The sequence below is a fragment of the Aulonocara sp. 'chitande type north' Nkhata Bay genome, linkage group LG17, assembly GCF_057382095.1.
Source record: "Aulonocara sp. 'chitande type north' Nkhata Bay isolate Kocher_YH1m ecotype deep benthic linkage group LG17, A_spYH_male_GT1.1, whole genome shotgun sequence".
Classification (NCBI taxonomy): domain Eukaryota; kingdom Metazoa; phylum Chordata; class Actinopteri; order Cichliformes; family Cichlidae; genus Aulonocara; species Aulonocara sp. 'chitande type north' Nkhata Bay.
The window spans coordinates 41,586,266-41,606,242 of record NC_141360.1 but is presented as its reverse complement, the minus strand read 5'-3'; the positions used below and the strand labels follow the sequence as shown (position 1 = coordinate 41,606,242).

The 19,977-nt window shown below is 45.2% G+C and overlaps 1 protein-coding gene across 4 annotated transcripts in view; it reads left to right on the top strand.

Annotated features, from left to right (window-relative positions):
- Positions 1 to 110: 110 nt before the first annotated feature.
- braf (B-Raf proto-oncogene, serine/threonine kinase) overlaps positions 111 to 19,977 on the top strand; it is a 31,574-nt gene continuing 11,707 nt past the window's right edge. The window contains exons 1-9 of one of the 4 annotated variants that reach the window (XM_086270105.1): positions 111 to 513; positions 11,062 to 11,163; positions 11,270 to 11,557; positions 13,286 to 13,389; positions 15,814 to 15,916; positions 16,010 to 16,158; positions 16,692 to 16,811; positions 16,919 to 17,078; positions 18,747 to 18,786. In XM_086270105.1, the coding sequence (XP_086126231.1) occupies positions 358 to 513; positions 11,062 to 11,163; positions 11,270 to 11,557; positions 13,286 to 13,389; positions 15,814 to 15,916; positions 16,010 to 16,158; positions 16,692 to 16,811; positions 16,919 to 17,078; positions 18,747 to 18,786 (1,222 nt within the window). In that variant the 5' untranslated portion in view covers positions 111 to 357. Of the gene's footprint in view, positions 514 to 9,565; positions 10,226 to 11,061; positions 11,164 to 11,269; positions 11,558 to 13,285; positions 13,390 to 15,813; positions 15,917 to 16,009; positions 16,159 to 16,691; positions 16,812 to 16,918; positions 17,079 to 18,746; positions 18,787 to 19,977 lie in introns of those variants that run through there. The other 3 variants (XM_086270106.1, XM_086270108.1, XM_086270107.1) reach the window with 3 other exon arrangements.

The window sequence follows — 19,977 nt, the reverse complement described above, 5'->3', positions numbered from 1 at the left end:
GCTGAGCGCACACTCATAATCAGCCACGGTTCGCTCATGCTAAGCCCGCGTTTCCTACCACGCTGAGTACTGAGGGGCTGAATCCTGGCACTCGGCACGCTTCAGGTCATCCAGGGTTGCTACCTTGCAGCACTCCTGCGTGTTCAGCGTCCCGGGCACCTGAAGCTCCCAGCGGCAGGTGGACGCAGGAAGGCTGTAAGAAGCTCTCCGTGGTCGTTTCAAACGGCTGCTTTTTCCGGTTTTACTCAATCGAAAGAGGTCCGGAGCTCTGGCCCGTGCCTCTGTCTCCCCCTCCTGTCCTCAGCACCGGGTTGCGTTTTCCTCGATTATTTTCCACTCACTTTCTCGCAGTTTAAAATGGCGGCGTTGAGCAGCGCCGAGTCCCCACCGCCCGTCTTTAACGGAGACACTACGGAGCTGGAGCCGGGCAGGGAGCGGGGCCTGGACGAGCTGGGCGCCGGACTGGACTCGTCCTGCTCGTCGGGGATCCCGGGAGGTCCGCAGGATGAGGAGGTAAGCCCCACGGCAGCGGGTCGAAGCTGGGCAGGGGACACGGGCTCCGAGCGGAGGTAATTGGATGGAAAGGTTCGGGAAACGGCGGCTGGAGCCCGGGCGGTGGGCTGCGGCGCAGGGCTGGAAATGCGAGCGGCCCCGGCTCACCCGGCTCGCGGGCCGGGCTCCGTGGCGGGGGAAGCTCCGGCTGCGGAGCTGTGTTTGTGTCGGGCCTGCTCGCCTCTCTCTCCAGCCTCACAGCATCTGCAGCCTGCTGCGACAACAGCACGCGCACACACGCGCGCGCGCACACACCGCTGTTCAAAGCACAAAGACGCAGTTTAGCGCTTCGTGCTGTGTCGTGCGGAATTGTGGTGCGGACAAAGTTTGACGGCGAGCGGTGCTGCGAGGCCTGCGCTCAGAAGGCTGCTGATGGTGGACCTGGAGGCTAGCCCGAGTCGTGCTTGTGGTGTTTGAGGTGTGATTTAGCCACACATGCTACTTTTATTAATGTGACACAAGATGACTAGCATCTCCGCAACTCCTCCACACGCAGAAAGCACCAGGCTGTGTCCTCAGCGGTGTCTGCACCGACCACGTAGCCTAGCCTTGATTCTGCAGGTCACAGGCCTCCCTGCTGGACCACGACAGCAGCCTGAAGCACACAGCAGGATAGCTTTGTGTCAAAGTTTGGAACAAACAACACTGCAGCTCATGTCTGACGTGAACACATTTCCCTGCTATGTCATACAGAACATGAGAAATCCGCCACAGGCTTTGGCAGCACCCATCTTAGGGTCCAGAACTCCTGCGTGAACATTTGGAGAGTTCCTGTGTCCACGTCTCTGTCACTGCAGCTCTGTAGTGAGAGCTCCAGGGGCCCGAGCTCACCAGAGACTAAAAATAAAAGCATTTAAAGACTGCGCTGACTCTGGATTTTAGTCTCTGGAGCATCTGCGGTGTGTCGGCTACAGGCGCATCTGCTGGTTTCTCTTCAAATGTCTATAATCACAAATCTGAGCTCAGGTATGACTCTGAGGCCTCTTCATAAAATGGTTTAGTGTGTATTTTAGACGGGCTTTTTTCATGTGCCATTCAAACTCCAGATAACATCTGGTGCAGGACGTGTTGAGCCCTGGTCCACGCACACAGCGCTGTTTTATATGAAAAACTGCAGATGAAGTCTCACCTGTCCCTGCTGCACCGTTCTCCAGCAGCTGGTTTGAGTCGTTTCTGGATCATCTCTCTCACTGCGTCTCACTGAGAATATTCCATGTTTGGTTACAATTATTTTATGGCTCTAACTACAGATTTAAAGGGAAACCTGGGATGAATATTTTGGTGCCTCAGTTTGGACATCACCCTGAGAGGATTAAACGTCGTCCCAGAACACTGGGATAATTCAAGGCTGCTAACTGTACAGTACAGTTAGCAAACTGTGATCCATCGGTTATCCAGCTCTGCTGCTGTGCAGCTGGATAGATAATCAGTCTTTATTCCCTAACACGACCTTCATGTTGCATTTGCCAGCATGTCTCAAGCTGTGTAAACATAAACAATCAGTAAACCGTAGCTTTTCTGACCCTATTTAAAAATAATCATTTCTAAATTCTGTAAGTTTGTGTTTGGCTGGTTATTGAATTAGCTTCACTCTGATTATTTTCAGGACTTTGTAGGACGGAGAAACTATTTGAACCTGCTGTGCATTGGAAACTTGGATAAAGCTCCAAAGTGACTGAAGTAATGAGAGCTGAGCTTGAGCTGCGACTGTGTTTGATGGTGCTTTTCAGTTGCATTCTGTTCATCCAAAATTGGACATGTCAGTAATGGATTGCATTTATAAAGCGCTTTTCTAGGCACCCAAATTCCACTATTCATTCACTCTCACATTCACACACTGCAGGCAAACCACAGTTGTAGCCACAGCTGCCCTGGGGCAGACTGACAGAAGCCAGGCTGACATATCGCGCCATCGGCCCCTCTGGCCATCACCAGTAGGCGGTAGGTGAAGTGTCTTGCCCAAGGACACAACGACCAGGACAGAGAGAGCTGGGGGATCCAACCGGCAACCTTCCGGTTACAGATGAGCTTTCCAACCCCCTGAACCAACTGTCACAAATGTCCATATTTAGAGGATGTGGTCATTAATGTGTGACCAGAGTCCAGGTGTGGAAATCCCAGGAAGCTGATTCTGTTCATCTGGACCATGAACACAATCAAAAGTTGATTCATGTCCAGATGAACAGAATCATGGAGACTTTTGAGAGCTGGGTCTGTCTGTTTGCAGCAGAGCTTGACACTGAGAGGAAAAGTCAAAGATGGTGAGGATGGATTATTGATTAATGCTGGGGAACCGTTGTTTTAACATTAGTATAAAAAGCTTTGCTTTAAAAACTCCCCCTTTTTTCTAAAAGTGCAATTCACATCACTTAGTGTGTGCACAGAGCACCACATCCAAACAGTACTGGTTTCCAGGTATGAGGAGTTGGACCATAAAACATTATCAGTGGAAACCAGCTGTCCAGCGATCAGCTGTGAGCCACACACGGAGGTCAGATGACAGGTGGGGGGGAGCAAAGTGCAGAGATGACCAGCAAAATGCGATGAAGCACAGGAGAGCAAAGATGTGGAGTAGTGGCATAAAAAGCTTGAAGGAGTGGAAGAGAGGAGGCCAGAGGAGGCATCGCTTCAGTTTCCCAAATGATTGATCCTCAGCAACAGAGCAGCTGTTCATGGGCAGCGTTAGGACAGTGATACGTTTTTAAGAAAGCCAAACTTTTGTTTCAGAGACAGATCAAACGGCTAACTGCAGGCCTGGAAGGGAAATCTCGCTCTAGCATCTCCTGACTCGAAGCGATTAGCCGCCTCCTAACGCTAAAGAGTGTAAAGCAGTCAAAGTGCATCGCTGTGGTGGAGAATCGTCAGTGAGATCAGAGAAGACATAGAAATGTCCGCTTTCCTTCCCAGACATCAACATCATCTTGTCTCCTCTGCCTGTCTTCTTTGACAATGAGACGATGCCATGTATTTATTTGTTATCTGTTTATTAGAGATTTGAGCCTCTTTTATTTCCCCAAGTTAATTAGTATTGTTTTACATTTATATATTTGTTTTACACGCATGAAGTCAAGTGTATAGAGCGTAGCATGATGACCGCTGCATGACCCTGCGGCTAAACTGAATGCCTCACATCACACTTCCACTATAATAAAAACAGTTTTGTCTGAGAGGGCCATGAGATATGAGGAAAATCTGATATCACGATATTTTACCTGATATCACGATATTTTTATCTGATATCACGATATTTTACCTGATATCACGATATTTTTATCTGATATCACGATATTTTACCTGATATCACGATATTTTTATCTGATATCACGATATGTGTAAATAACCTTAAATGTTATTTTTAACCATGTAGTGCCGAACACTGCGCTGGTTTACTTATTCAAATAGACATGAAAACAAAAAGTCTGAATGAATTGAAACGTTTGATTTTACCCACACAGAGGTTTTCCACAAATGACTGTGACAGTAAGTCTGTGGTCAACACTAAAAAGGGTGCTCTGTTTTATTTATAACATATAAAAATGAGAAAATAAAAAAATGTGATGACCTCAGATTACAGACACAAGTCTGGATAGCGACTATAAAACGACTAACCGTCACAGGTAGTTTATTTAACTTGTTCTTTGGTGCGTAGAGAGACGGTCACATGCAGAGTTGTAAACATTCATTTTGCAGGTAATGACTTTTCAGCTGGTGGAAGACATTTGTGGCGCTGCTGCCTTTTAGCGACAATAGTTTTACAGCATGTTTGTGAAATTACCGCATTTTGCAAACAGCTTATGATAAAGCGATTTCAGCCATGGAAAAACTAGCGATACATCGAGTAAGTTCGATATATCGCCAGCCCCTACTTCACAAACATAAAAATAGACTTAGTGTTATACTAATACTTGAACTGATTACCGCTATAAACAAAATAACTGCATTTATTTTGCTAGTACTAGCTACGAACAGGCAATGACAGAACAGCAGTGTAAATGTATGCTATGTCTTCTAATGATGCTGCCTAAGGGAAGCATGTATAATGTAAACAGAATTGGTCCTAGCACTGAACCCTGTGGAACTCCATAATTAACCTCAGTGTGTGAAGAGGACTCTCCATTTACATGCACAAACTGGAGTCTATTAGATAGATATGATACAAACCACTGCAGTGCAGTACCTGTAATACCTACAGCATGTTCTAATCGCTCTAATAGGATATTATGGTCGACAGTATCGAACGCTGCACTGAGGTCTAGCAGGACAAGCACAGAGATGAGTCCACTGTCAGAGGCCATAAGAAGATCATTTGTAACCTTCACTAAAGCTGTTTCTGTGCTGTGATGAGCTCTGAAACCTGACTGAAACTCTTCAAATAAACCTCTGCAGATGATCTGTTAGCTGTTTGACAACTACTCTTTCAAGGATGTTTGATATGAAAGGAAGGTTGGAGATTGGCCTATAATTAGCTAAAACTGCTGGGTCTAGAGATGCTTTTTGAGTAAAGGTTTAACTACAGCCAGCTTGAAGGCCTGTGGTACATAGCTGATCATTAGAGATAGGTTGATCATATTTAAGATTGAAGCATTAATTAATGGCAGGACTTCTTTGAGCAGTTTTGTAGGAATGGGGTCTAAAAGACACGTTGATGGTTTGGAGGAAGTAATTATTGAAGTTAACTCAGAAAGATCAATTGGAGAAAAAGAGTCTAACTTAACATCAATGGTACTAAGAGTAGCTGTAGATAATATTACATCTGTGAGATGATTACTGGTAATTTTTCCTCTAATGATAAAAATGTTATTAGTGAAGAAGTTCATGAAGTCATTACTAGTTAAGGTTAAAGGGATGGTTGGCTCAACAGAGCTCTGACTGTTTGTCAGCCTGGCTACAGAGCTGAAGAGAAACCTGGGGTTGTTCTTATTTCCTTCAATCAGTGATGAATAGTAAGATGTTCTGGCTTTGTGGAGGGCTTTCTTATAAAGCAGCAAACTATTTCTCCAGGCTAAATGATGATCCTCTAGATTTGTGACACGCCATTTCCTCTCCAGATTACGAGTCATCTGCTTTAGGCTACGTGTTTGAGAATTATACCACAGAGTCAGGTACTTCTGATTAGAGACCTTAGTTTTCACAGGAGCTACAGTATCCAGAGTCGTACGTAGTGAGGAGGTGAAATTATTAACAAGATAATCGACCTCTGTTGGAGCAGCGTTCAGGTAGCTGCTCCGCTCTGTGTTGGTACAGGGCATTGAAGAAGGAAGTGACTTGTGAAGTCACTTCCTAGCACTCACTTGAGTCAGCCCTCTGCTTTGTGCTCTGCTCAGCTGTCTGTCCTCCAGGTTCCCTGTCCTACTTCAGTAGGGGAGGCATAATTGGCTGTTGTGGCGTCAGCCTCTCCTTCACCACAGCCGGAACCCACTGCTCCATCCCTGCTCTGCAGCTCAGCCACAAACAACACCCAGCCATGCATATAGCAAGTCTCATTACCATCTTATAACCGTCTGCTTCCCTCTTGCTGCTATCCTACTTTGACGCTTCACCCCTGCACTCACCTCCACTCTGCCTGCACTCTTTTCTTCACCCCTCATGTGCACTGTTCACTTCTTTCGATGGTCCCAGCTACTGAAGCTCTTCTACCATCACTGTCTCTACTCCTTGCGTCTGCACTGTCCCACCTGCCCGACTCGTATTTATACTTATGCTTCTATTGATTTTCATCTCTTCTCTCCAGAGCATTCCTCCACCTCATAGGATATTGGATTTCTACTCTCACTACAGATGAGTGTCGTCTGCAAACAGGTGCTTCTCTGGCCTCACCTGTCACTCTGCCCATTAGCACTGCACACCAGAGTGGGCTCAGAGCAGATCCCTGATGTAATCTCACCATCCTTACGCCCATCCTGCACCACCCTCACATACTTCTCTGCCACTCTTGATTTCTTCATGCAGAACCACAGCTCCTCTCTTGGCACTGTATCATCTGCTTTCTCTGATCCATAAAGACTCGGTGAAGCGTCACATCTGTAGTGCTCTTCCACTCGGTGCATGAAACCATACTGCCACGCACTGATTGACACCTCTCTTCTTAACCTGGCTTCAACTCTTTCCCATGTCTTCATGGTATGCCTCATCAGCTTTGTCCCTCTGTTTTGTTCTGCAGCTCTGTACATCACCCTTGTTCCTGACACTTGGTCGACTAAACGAGGAAAAGTAAACTGGACTAAACTAGAGATGGACCGATCCGATATTACGTATCGGTATCGGTCCGATACTGACCTAAATTACTGGATCGGATATCGGAGAAAAATAAAAAATGTAATCCGATCCATTAAATATCACGAAAGCACCTCACAAAACTTGCAACACGCCGTAACTCACCTCAGAACGTTAGCACGTCGGAGCAGTATGCATCACGTGATAGAGCGGCTGTGGCATGCGGGACCTGTCGGTGGTCTGGATAGCATTTGGAGCTTCGCTAGCAACCCGGCATTTCATCTCCGACAAAGTTATCCCCGAGAGAAGTAAAGCAAGTGTGTAAGTCCATCTCTGAATGTTTGTAAAGCATTCCTGCGTTAAGCTTAACAAGCGACTGCCTCTTCTTGCTGCTACTTCAATCATGAAACTGCTTAATGATCAGCTGATCGGCTTTTCTGTCGCGAGTCCGTGTCTCTAGTTTGCTTTTGGCCCACTTTGCACCAGAAAGAGGAAACCAGCGGCTGAACAACAGCAGCATGTTTAAGCTTGATAAGCTGTTGTTAGAATTTATTTAATATTACTTTCTACTCCAGGATCTTTTTCTACGTAGCTGACGCTGGTAACTGTGCAGGGGCGGATCTAGCAAAGTTTAGCCAGGGGGGCCGATAGGGCATTAACTGGGAAAAGGGGGCACAAAGACATACTTTTCTTTCTTATTCTCATTTAAAATGTTGAGCTTTTAATAAATAATTATCTGACACCCAAAGTTTTAATTTGATGCAAAATGAATAGAAGTCAATTACTGTATATAGTAACTGTTAAGTCTAATATATATACCCTAGTAAGCTATAGTACTTTTTCCTTTGGGAAGGTACCATCTGTGCAGTCTGCAATTTTGTTGAAGAAAGATGTTGAATCTATTTAATATTTCTTGAAAAATAATTGATTTCTGTGCATTTTTTTTTTTCACACTGCATCAAATTAAGGTTGATTACGTCGATTAAGCATCATGAGGTGGAGCGTGAGGGGTGGTTCCCTATTTTTTATTTATTTATTTTTATTGTTGCTGGGAGTTGGAACTCTATTAGTTAGGTTGCTTAATATATATGCTAAGTAGGGCTGCCACGATTAGTCGACTAGTCACGATTACGTCGACTATCAAAATCGTCGACGACTGATTTAATAGTCGACACGTCGTTTGAAGCTTTGTAAGATCACAAAAGACGCAGGAATAAGTAGCAGGATTTAAGAGTGTAATAACGGACTGAAACAGAAGATGGCAGCACTGCATGTACAAGGATGCCAGCTGCCGTTAAACCCCGAAGAAGAAGAAGAAGCAGCAGCTGTGTCCCAGAATTCATAGCGCAGCCCTGCTTAGTTTCCAACAATGGCGGCAGCTAGTTAGTTTTAATATTACTCTTATTATTCTTTCTGGGTCACAAAATAAACGTTTAACGTATTTTCAGGCGGGAATGTAGCTGTGTAAACCTCAAATATCTGCTCAGTTTATCAAGACACCGCATATTTTCAAAAGCGCTCCGACGTTTTCGGAGACGTCTGTTACCCACTAGCTCGATAGCTAGGCGGGGGCTAGGCTAACTAGAGCCGTGAGAACACCGGACTCCCGGCAAATCGTTTTCAAACCCACCGCCGTCTTTCACTACTCAGGTTAAACATGATATATGAGTCACTTAGATAACTTAACAATGTTATTGTTTGGCTTTTTTCAGTATTTTATTTGTTCCTGAGTAAATCGGTTTGTCTGAGATTAAAGTTATAGTTTTTACACAGCTGAATAAACATCAAGCAGACAGCTGATTATCAGAAGTGTGAGATGCTCCAGAATCTACTCCGGTGTCCTGTTATATTTTAGATAGCAAGGAGTTTATTAAACTTCACCGAAACAATCTGCAAATTTCATTAAAATGTAATAAACTATCATCTTGTCTTTATTTTTAGTTAGCACAGACCTTAAACACTTCAAGCTGTAAGCTAATGATAGTTATATAAGAGCAGATGCTGCTGGTGCAATAAGCTGTACGTTTTACATCCAATGGATGATGATCTGATTAGTCGACTAATCGCAGAAATAATCGGTGACTAGTCGACTATCAAAATAATCGTTTGTGGCAGCCCTAATGCTAAGTACTCTTTAAAATACCAGAATAGGGAGGATGGTGTAGGTCTAAGTTTATTAGATTGATCAGTATTGCTGAACTATGAAATATTTTTTTTTGCATACAGGTATAACAGAATAGCTTTAGTGTAGTTGTTGTTTTAAACTTGAGTATGAACTTATACAAAATGCAGCAAGATATTTAAAAAACAGTTTTGTTGATTAAAAAACACTATATCGGATTCATATCGGTATCGGCAGATATCCAAATTTATGATATCGGTATCGGACATAAAAAAGTGGTATCGTGCCATCTCTAGACTAAACGACTAATCTCAAATCAAGAAACACTCGGATATTAAGTGACGTTTGAGAACCGTTTAATGGAAAATGTCAAAAACTAATAAGGTGTTTTAAACCATTATTCACGTTCTTCAATCATGAATGATGCCGCATAAATGTGTAGCACTTCACATCGTTAAACATTTTCTTTCACTGACCTCCTCACCCAACGCTAAGGCGTAGACCAGGGGTGGGCAACTCCAGGCCTCGAGGGCCGGTGTCCTGCAGGTTTTAGATGTGTCCTTGATCCAACACAGCTGATTCAAATGGCTAAATTACTTCCTTAACATGTCTTGTAAGTTCTGCAGAGGCCTGGAAAGGAACTAATCATTTGGTGTGCTGACCCAGGGTGAGATCCTGCAGGACACCGGCCCGCGAGGCCTGGATCGCTCACCCCTGGCATAGACCATCTACCTTTCAGCGAAAGCTAATTTCTGCTTCCTGTCGCCTGCATTGTAGATGATGACTTTGTGTCCACAGAATAATGATACAGTCGGGACAACAGTGAGAAAGAAACGTAGGGCTGAGCTGTCCTTCCTTTAGCTCTAAGCTCTCTTTTCCTTTCCTGTGCTGTCTGTCTTGGGGGAATTAGCTCTCACTTCTCTCTATGCGAGTAATACAGTAGCATTAGCATTAGCTGACACACTGAAGCACTTTGTGTATTTACTGTGTGTTTTACACGTTACTGTCTCCATCCTCGCTCCGCTCCAACACTCGCTGAAGTGCCTCAAACAACAACTTGTAGATATTACAGTAATCAGTAACAGAGTACTGTTTCAGTAATTGTAGTTACAATTGTGCTGCTACTTGTGTTAACAAAATTCTCGCTTATCTGCACATGGGTGGGTAGAAAGAGGGAAAAACATCGAGCTTGCTGCTTTTCGTCCCGCTACAGGCCCGATGTCAAAGTAAGTGTAGATACGGTCACTACGTTAGTGCTTTAGAGCAATTAAAAATAAGAGTGCAACAGTAAAACTGCACCCAGGACAGAAGCGGCTACATCGTGCTGAACTTCATCAGGTAACAAAGGCAGCGGCGCAGCATCCATGTCAACCTGTTCGTGTTTGTGAAGGAGAATCGCTGTAACGGTCGCTCTGGTGTTCATCTTCACTGCGTGTGTTTGGTTTGAGTTCATGAACAAACTGAAAGAAAAATTGTGTGTGTGTGTGTGTGTGTGTGTGTGTGTGTGTGTGTGTGTGTGTGTGTGTGTGTGTGTGTGTGTGTGTGTGTGTGTTAGCATAAGGATTTTTGTTGGTGTGAGTCTGTAGTCTCAGATTTATATTGCGAGCTGGTAATTATGCAATATTTCAGATCATTTTACAGACAAAGACAAAAGTAATGTAACAGGTGTACTCTGGTAGAAACTAAGTAACATTTGGTTTAAAGAAAAGTAATGAGTAATGTGTAAACATTACTTTTTTTGAGTAATGAACCTAATGCTGGTTCCGGCCCACCTTTAACCCCTGAGTGTAGCAATATAAATGATGCATAAATTATTTGGTTTTGCTCGTTTCATCTCTCGGCATGTGATAAGCCCAGTGATGGAGGGTTGGCTTTTGTGTTGTTCTTTCCTACCCCCGTGACAAAAATGTGCCACAGGTGTCTCCACCAAACACCCAGCGATCGAACACCAACCTGTTAGTAAAGCAGCTACAGCCCCAGTGTCCCCAGCTACTTCACAGAGGTCCTAAAAGTAGAAAGAAAGAACCAATTAAATACTTTATTTTTTATTGTTTTTTACTGATTACATCTGTACATCTCCAGGGGTGTCCATGTTATCTGATCCTGGTAAAGCTGGTATGATAATGTGTTTTTTAGTCGTGCAGGTATTTACGTTTTACCCTGTTTCCTTGCAGATCTGGAACATCAAACAGATGATAAAGTTAACACAAGAACATCTGGAGGCTCTCCTGGACAAGTTTGGCGGAGAACACAACCCTCCCTCCATTTATCTAGAGGTAAGATCGTTTCGGCTTATGTGAACAGAACTTGCTGTGACCCTCGTAAATGTCACCGGAGGTGTTGAAGCTGTCGAGTTCGTTCCTCACGGTTCTTCTTTGGCAGGCCTATGAGGAGTACACCAGCAAACTGGACGCTCTGCAGCAGAGGGAGCAGCAGCTGCTGGAGGCCATCGGGAACAGCGCAGACTTCTCCTGCTCTCAGTCTGCTATACCAGCCCTTCTGGAAGTCAAGATAGGAGGTTGTGGGGTTGGTGCAGGGCCTCAGGCTTTCCACTCGGCCCCAAACACTTTGGCTGTCCTGCAGACCCCCACTGACACAAGCCGAGCCAACCCTCGCTCCCCCCAGAAACCCATTGTCAGGGTCTTCCTGCCCAACAAACAGCGAACAGTGGTAAGTGAGAGCCACTCTCTCGGGATGCTTATGTGGATTTTAAGGCACGAAAGTCTGATTGACGAGGCTCCTGAGAGCCAGCGCTTCATTTGCAGCAGCAGATATTAGATGTTCAGAGTTGATACATCCTCTTGGTGAGCTTTGCATCTGGTCTTTCACAAACTGCTTTTTCATGTTGACTTAGTTTTTGCTGAGTTAATGATGATACAGTGTAACATGTAACGTGTTGCTGAGGAACACGTGATTATTATTTTGTCATAAAACCTCAGAGATGAAAGACGGCGTGCAGCCTTTTTGACTTTAGGTTGCACAAAGTGCTCGGTCTCACTCGCTGTCAGATGCTCACAGCAATACAAATCTAGTTTAAAATAAAACGTGGTTTTACATTAAGGCATAAATATTATAAGTCCCTTTATGTATTTGTATTTCCATTCAGTTGACAGTCGAGCATTGGGCAGATACTAACCCTGAATCTCAGAGTTAGTATGACTGTTGGATAAAAAGCACGTGGGTGTAGAAAAAAAAGTGCTTGTGTGAATGGCTGAATGAGGCAAGTTGTCTAAAGTGGTTGGAGTAGAAAAGCGCTGTATCAGAACCAGTCCATTTACTGTTCAACATCTTAATCCCTCACCAGAGAAATGCACTCGTGAAGCAGCAAAAAGGGTCCGACAGAAAATGATTGATGCACGTTGTTCAGTCTGACTCCTGCAGCTCATCCTGCACCGTGGCTGTAACAGCTGTGGTCGGTGGTGTCCATCATGGACATCAGCTTGGCTCTTCCTCTGAATTATTGTTGCACATTTGAGGAAACATCAGGCTTGATTTAAACATTGCATTCTTAACTTTGAAAAGTAAAATGTGACTAAAGATTATAGCCAAGAAGACGTACTGACTTGGTATTTATTACTAAGACAAACTCTTTGCTTATTATAAAAAAAAAAGTCCCGCAGATCGACTCAGACATGTACAGGACGGCTGCTTCTCTTTTCTGTCTCTGGCTAAACGTAGTTCTGTGTGACAGCGTCTGGCTCAGCTTGGGAGTAATTCGGAGCCTCTGTGACGGACTTGTGTGGTGATTTCTGCATAAATCTGCACAAAACTTCAGTTTGTCATTAACCTCCTAGGACCTGCGTCCACATGTGTGGGCATCACATTTTGGGTTATTTAGACCAAAATACGCAATTTCGCTCTACAAGGGCCTGATATCCACTTACGAGGACTTTATGCTGCCACTGTTCTGTCGAAATTTCAAACGAATATCTTCATATGTGGCTCTGATTTTTCTTAGAAACAAAAATCGGGTAAAGAAAAAAAATCTGGTAATTCTTTGTTTTTACGTTCATCAGGTCCCAATCAGCCCAAATATCAAAGAGAGATTAAAAATGCTGCTGTGGAAGAGTTCGGGTCTTAGCAGGTTGAAGTGCATTCACAGGTCTGCTGTGGTTTAATGCAGACGAAGGCTGAGAGCATTAGTCTGACCCATAAAGTCAGAGTAAAGCTTCCAGCGAGGCCCAGCCCTGCACGTCAGCTGGATCGTCGGTGTTCTGGTTCTCTGAATGTTGACGATCGGCAGAGGTCGGGCGAGGTGACTGAATGTAATACTACTGTACTGCCAGCCTTCCCTGAAACGATGACCTGTGGCTGCTGGCTGAGAGATGTAAAACCCAAACCTGGTTACATCCTGTCATTTCTGTGTCGGTTCAGTGAGTGTCGTTGTGCTGCCTTCAGGTGCCGGCACGCTGTGGGATGACTGTGAGGGACTCCCTGAAGAAAGCCTTGATGATGCGAGGACTCATTCCAGAGTGCTGTGCAGTCTATAGGATACAGGATGGGTAGGTGTCTCACAGACTTATCAGTCGCTGTTTCGTGTCACTGCGTCTCCTCGCGTCTTCACGTCTTGACTCCTCCCAGCGAGGATGTTTGAGAAAGATGTGAAGAAGCTGCCAGATGAGAGGACTGTGCTAGTGATTTAATTCTTAGCATAAAACCTGAATTCACCAAGTTATTACAGTTTGTGTTTAAAGGGTCAACTTCACTGTGACATTATGTTAATTTTACCTCTGCTGCCTCGTTACAGATATTATAAGAATGGACTGATGTCGATGTCACGTGCAGATTCCCTGTCTGGCAGTCAGGATACTTCCAATTTAATGTTTAGCCAGTTTTTTGTTTCAGGCCTTTATCTGCAGACATAAGAACTATAGTATGAAAATGAGTTTGGTAACAGCTGGGAATCTCTGTTTACTGCTTCTGAATGATTAAGAGAGCAAATAGCAGCTAACGGCTACTTCATGAAATGTGGTGAGTGTGAGCGCCTCTGTGAAAGCAGAAGTTTGAGTAGTTGGCTGCTCTGGTTCAGATGTGTGTGGCACAATGACCCACAGGATCGGACACCTCAGCGAATTTACCCCGAGGTCTGAATGTGCACCACTTTAAAACAAACCCAAGAACTACAGCTTAGACCAGCGGTCCCAACCTTCTTTAAGGTGTGGTGGATAAATACGACAGAAAAATGATACGACCGAGACAAAAACGGGGCTCTTATTTAAATATAATAAGTGCGAATTCACTGTGTAGTTGTGTAACTTTATTCGCAGCGTCCTCCTGAAATGCGCCAACAACATTGAGAGCAACGTCCTCCTCTCTGCCCCTTAATGCCCTCTGGTCGCTATGGTAACGCGTAACTATTTCTTTCAAAATAAGACACAACTACAACACGGGAAAAGACCCGGGGAAACGGAGTTGACGATAAAAACCCTGAAAACCGTAAATTTCACACCCAAGCCTCAACTCTCGCGACCCGGCACCAAACGACTCACAGACCGGCGCCGGGTTGGGGACCGCTGGCTTAGACTATCGGCCTCAGTTAGCACTTTAAAGTTAACGTTCATAACAGTCTAACTAGAACAAGTGTGGCACGTTTGGAGGGGCTGCGAGGGAAAGCTTCTCTCTAAAAAGAACACGATCGCAGGTTTTTAAAGCTACATGTGGATAACCACAAAACTTCTGAAACCACGTCATACAGCATATCGGCACAAAGACCTCGTACCAGCTGTCAAGCACAGTAGTGGAGGGGCACAGCCGCTAGACCTGGGCACCTTCCAACAGTCGTACTTCCGATGGGAAGCATATTTGGCTGCAGACTGGAGCAGCCAGGCATCAAACCACCAACCTTCAAGATAGTAGAGGTTAAGCTCCACCTTCTGAGCTACAGCCACATAATGTGAGGCCACGTGTCTCACAGTCACAGGGATGGCGCAGTCCTCAGAGCGTACCTGCAGAGTGTTGTCAGATGGAGATGGTGTCCAACATGGGCCACACCTGAATGTGCTCCATCAGTGTGTCCAGTGCATCCTGGGTCCATGGCCGACTCTTCCGGCCCACTTGTCAAAAAAAAAAAAAAAATACTATTTTCTAAGTAAATATATTTGTAAAGGTGCTACTGACTTGAAGTTCTCACAGCACAGTCCATCCAGTCCACACATGCAAAGAAGTTATGTGCAATAATCAGAAATGGGCAGCAGTGCAGAGGATAAGCTAATCGCTAATCGCCACTTCTCCACCCCCGTTGCCATATTGCTTGTTTGACGCGCTGTTTTTGAAAGGAGGGAACCTCCTCTCACTGGATGCCTCCTGGCTGAGGTGTTCCAGGCATGTCCCAACAGGGCAGACTCTGGAGAGGCTACATCTCTCGGCTGGAGTTCCCCTGGATAAGCTGAAGGAGGTGACTGGTGAGAGGGAGGTCTGGGCTTCTCTGATTAGGCTGCTGCCCCACGATCCGCCCCGGATATACGTGGGTGGATGGATGTATGGATGGAATGGCACATCGCTGCAAAATTAATGTCCGTAAACTTTAACTCAAACTAAAACAACGGCGTAAAGATGGGAGGGCCAAACTTTCTCCAGCACGATGTGACACACCGATAACACCATACACAAAATGCTGACGTCAGGTTATTGCTTCTGAAGGTTTTCATAGGCCTATGTGTTGGGACCGCCATATGGCCATCGGGTATTTTTGATGTAGGCAGTCTCATGTCATGTACAACAGTGCGGTGCACGTCCCACACTGTGGGGAGGGTTATACAGTGCGCACAGTATCATGAGTCCTGCTGTATGAAAGTGGAGCAGTAGGATGTTTGGGTTTTATGCTGGAAACCATCTTGGTTAGTTTTGCACCGCTCTTGGTGCGGTGGCTAAACCAACGGCTGGCTGAGGTGTAGACAGTTTCCGATACTCCCCACTTCCTGTTTCAGAGAGAAGAAGCCTATTGGCTGGGACACAGACATCTCGTGGCTGACGGGGGAGGAGCTGCATGTAGAAGTGTTGGAAAACGTGCCGCTCACCACACACAACTTTGTAAGTACTTTCAGAAAACCAAGTGTCCCGTAGTGAGAAGTGCTCAGTGCAGCCGGGGTGACTCTGGTCTGTATGTCTCTGTTTGATCCACAGGTGAGGAAGACTTTCTTTACACTGGCCTTCTGTGACTTCTGCAGAAAGTTGTTGTTCCAGGGTTTCCGCTGTCAGACCTGTGGCTACAAGTTCCACCAGCGGTGCAGCACTGAGGTTCCTCTCATGTGCGTCAACTACGACCAGCTCGAGTAAGTTCAGTGCAGGAAGGCGCACACTGCTGTGAGCAGTTTGGGACGATATAAGGATGTTATGGCTCCACGGGCTCGGCTCAGTGACCTGGTTCTCAGTGCTCGTGACACTGAGAACCTGCAGTTACGCGCTGACAGGCAGCTACGCTTGTATCTTTGTACATGTGCGACTGCCACGGGGAAGCAGGGATCAGGACGCTACCGGCAGTAAAAATGCGAACAGAACGAAGCTGTCGTCTGCACAGATCCTGATTCATCTTTATGGTAACAAAGAGCAGTGACATATTCAGACTTTTAGCTTCAATGGGTTCAAAAAATGCCTCAGATTTTAAAGTGCAACAAAAAAGAGAGAAATGTCATGACTACATAAAAACGAGTTACTGTAAGCTCCAAAATTCACCGTTGGTTCCTGTGGTAGGCAAATGAAACAAGTGTGCTCAGTGTGAAAGGATGTGTGTTAGTGCTTGTTTGGCCTGTTTAAGGTTACGTTCCAACTGTGCCTGAATCGTATGTTTTCGGCGTGTCCTCTGCAGCTTGCTACTAGTGTCCAAGTTCTTTGAGCACCACCCGTTCACCCAGGAGGAGGTCTCCTCAGAGGGAACCACGCCTGTGTCTGAGGCCTGTCCATCACTTCCCCCATCCGACTCCACTGGGTGAGTCCTCCAGCCTCATACCGAAAAGGAGACGTTTTCCTTCTGTTTCCTCAGCAGAACATTTAGAGTCTGAAGTTTGAAGTACTAACCAGCGGCTTTCTGTCCAGATCAATATGCCACGCCACTGTGTCGCCGTCCAAATCCATACCCATCCCGCCCAGTTTCCGGCCCAACGAGGAGGACCACCGCAACCAGTTTGGCCAGCGGGACCGTTCATCCTCTGCCCCCAATGTGCACATCAACACCATCGAACCGGTCAACATCGATGTGAGTCCGCTGGACTCGCTGACACATGAGAATTTTCTTTCATTCTATGTTTTTCATCACCTCACACAGCGCCCTATGGTTTCACGTCAACGTCCAGCACGTGTTGCAGACGTGTTACAGACGTGTTACAGATGTGTTACAGACGTGTTACAGACGTGTTACAGACGTTACACTTGTGTTGCAGTTGTGTTACAGATGTGTTACAGACGTTACAGATGTGTTACAGACGTTACAGTTGTGTTACAGATGTTTTACAGTTGTGTTACAGATGACCAGAATGATGTAGTCTCTTATTTCTTTTGTGCTCTTGACATTAAAATAACAGTTAATACACTTCCTTAAGTTGACAACAGAAGCTCTCGATCGTCCACAGACGGTGGAGCCGCTCTGATGGACAAACTCTTCCATAACACTTTGATAACACTTTATTATTTACTTTCTTTATTAGCAGTATTTTACTTCCCTGAACAACAGCCCATCCAATCCACACATGCAAAGAAATCAAACCATAGATGTCCAAATATTATATGTAATGAGGAGAAATGACACAGGGAAGAATTATTGAACATGCTCGCTGAAATTTATTTAATACAAATGTAAAAACTGTCGCCGATGACAACGACAGCTTCTGTACAGAGAGACGAATCGCACGATTTCTCAGGTGTGATTTCGACCCAGTCTTTAACACCAACAGTCTCCACATCCTCGGGGCTCCATGGGCCCCGTCTTTAGTTCTTTCCGTGGAGTTTCAGTGGGATCGGGTCACGTGATTGGCTGGACAATTCTAACATTTCTCTGAACCCGATTAAGTTTCCTCAGCTGTTTTTGGGGGATCGTCGTCTTGCTGAAACGTCCACCCTTATTTCATCTTCCTCATGCCGGTGGATGGCTGCAGATTTTTATCAAGATGTATTCAACTTTCAATTCAATTTTATTTCTACAGCGCTAAATCCCAACAACAGTCGCCTCAAGGCGCTTTATATTGTAAGGTAGATCCTACAATAATACATACAGAGAAACCCCAACAATCATATGACCCCCTATGAGCAAGCACTTTGGCGACAGTGGGAAGGAAAAACTCCCTTTTAATAGGAAGAAACCTCCGACAGCACCAGGCTCAGGGAGGGGCGGGGCCATCTGCTGTGATTGGTTGGGCAGAGAGAAGGTTATGTACTATTTGTAACTGGAACCATCAGTATGTTTGGCAACACTTGAGCAGTTTTTACCCACCATGAGATGTTTCTTGGGCGACTGGTTGGTAATGAGACACATTTTACGGGCCATCAGTTGTAAATGAACCAGCTGACATTAATTTGCTTTAATTGGCAGGACTTTTAATTACTGATAGATCTCAGCTGCTGTTCCAGGTCTTTTCTTCATGTGTTCAATCGTTTCTCATTATTACACATAACTTAATTGTTGGACACCTGTGCTTTGATTTCTGTGCACGTGAGGATTGGATGGATTGTTACCAACATCTGGTGAGGATTTCATGTCATTTACACATTTAATTCAAAAGTGGGTGACGTGTTCAATACTTTACCCTCTGTAAATACCATCAGTTTGCACTCGGAGCAAATCCTCATGTATTTATGTTAAGTGTGTTTTTCACCCTCTGCAGCTGCTGAAATCACCGTGTTCATGTTGGTTTTGCTTTCTTTATTTCAGGACCTGATTCGAGATCAGGGCTTACCGAGGTCAGATGGAGGTGAGCATCCAAGAGGGAAACTTCACACTCAACTTTTTCCCCATCATCTCACATCTCTGTGCTCTTGAATTTTTTTTATCTGTGTGTGTGTGTGCGCGTTCAGTCCTGTGCCTTGCCAGTCACAGAGCCGTGAGCTGAAGGTCAGGGGTTTTCGAGGATGAGCGGTCTGAGTGCTCCTCCAGGCTCGGCTCCTCCTCACGTGAAACTAAAACATTTGACAAATTTTCCAAAAGTTCCAACAAAGCAGCTCTGCAGCAAAGCATCGCAATACATGCACAGTGTTGAACAATGTTTCCAGTGTAGTCTGGGTGTGCAGTAAGATACAGAGGGGACACCTGTGACACGTGTGTGGACTGTTTTACATTCAGTGTGGCAGTTTTAGATCCCGAAACTAATCTTGCAATTCAATTCAGTTTAATTTATACAGCTCGAAATCACAACAGTCGCTATGAGCAAGCACTTTGGCGACAGCGGGAAGGAAAAACTCCCTGTTAACAGGGGCGGGGCCATCTGCTGCGACCGGTTTGGGTGAGAGAAGGAAGACCGGATAAAGACATGCTGGGGAATGAGTGGTGTTCAGTTATTAGTAGACTACAAAGTGCAGTCAAAGGCTGCATCCCAATTCAGGGTCTGCAGCCTTAAAGTACGCAGCCTCAACGGTCCTCAAGGGCCGCGTACTCAAAGACCGCTAAGGCCGGAAGTGCGAGGCTTGTGAAATGGGACGGTCTAGCCTCCGTTGCGCTGCCCAGGTTGCCTAGCAACCATGATACTAACAGCTGGAAACGTGTCATACAGCTGTGTTTGACAGAGATGAAGGAGAAAACCTTTTGTTCATTTGTTTGTTTCTACATGAGCTTTGATCATTCTCTGTGAGATTAAGCTCAGCTATTGAACGGCGTATATTTTAAAGTAAAGGCTTTAAAACCAAGTTAGTACAAACGTCACTAATGTCACATGACTTTGCCGACATGTTGCCAACAGTAATGTTTAATGTTCTTCGTTATTAAACATTTGCACATAAATAAGTGACATAATATCCAGGACTTACTTAAAGTTTACTCTTCGGCCACCCCTCATCTGCCGTTTTTTTTTTTTTCCGGCAAAATTATCCACACCCACCGCCGCGCTATGCATTCTGGGATATGTTGGGCCACGAAGTCTACACCGCCACGTCCTTAAAATTCAGGGAAA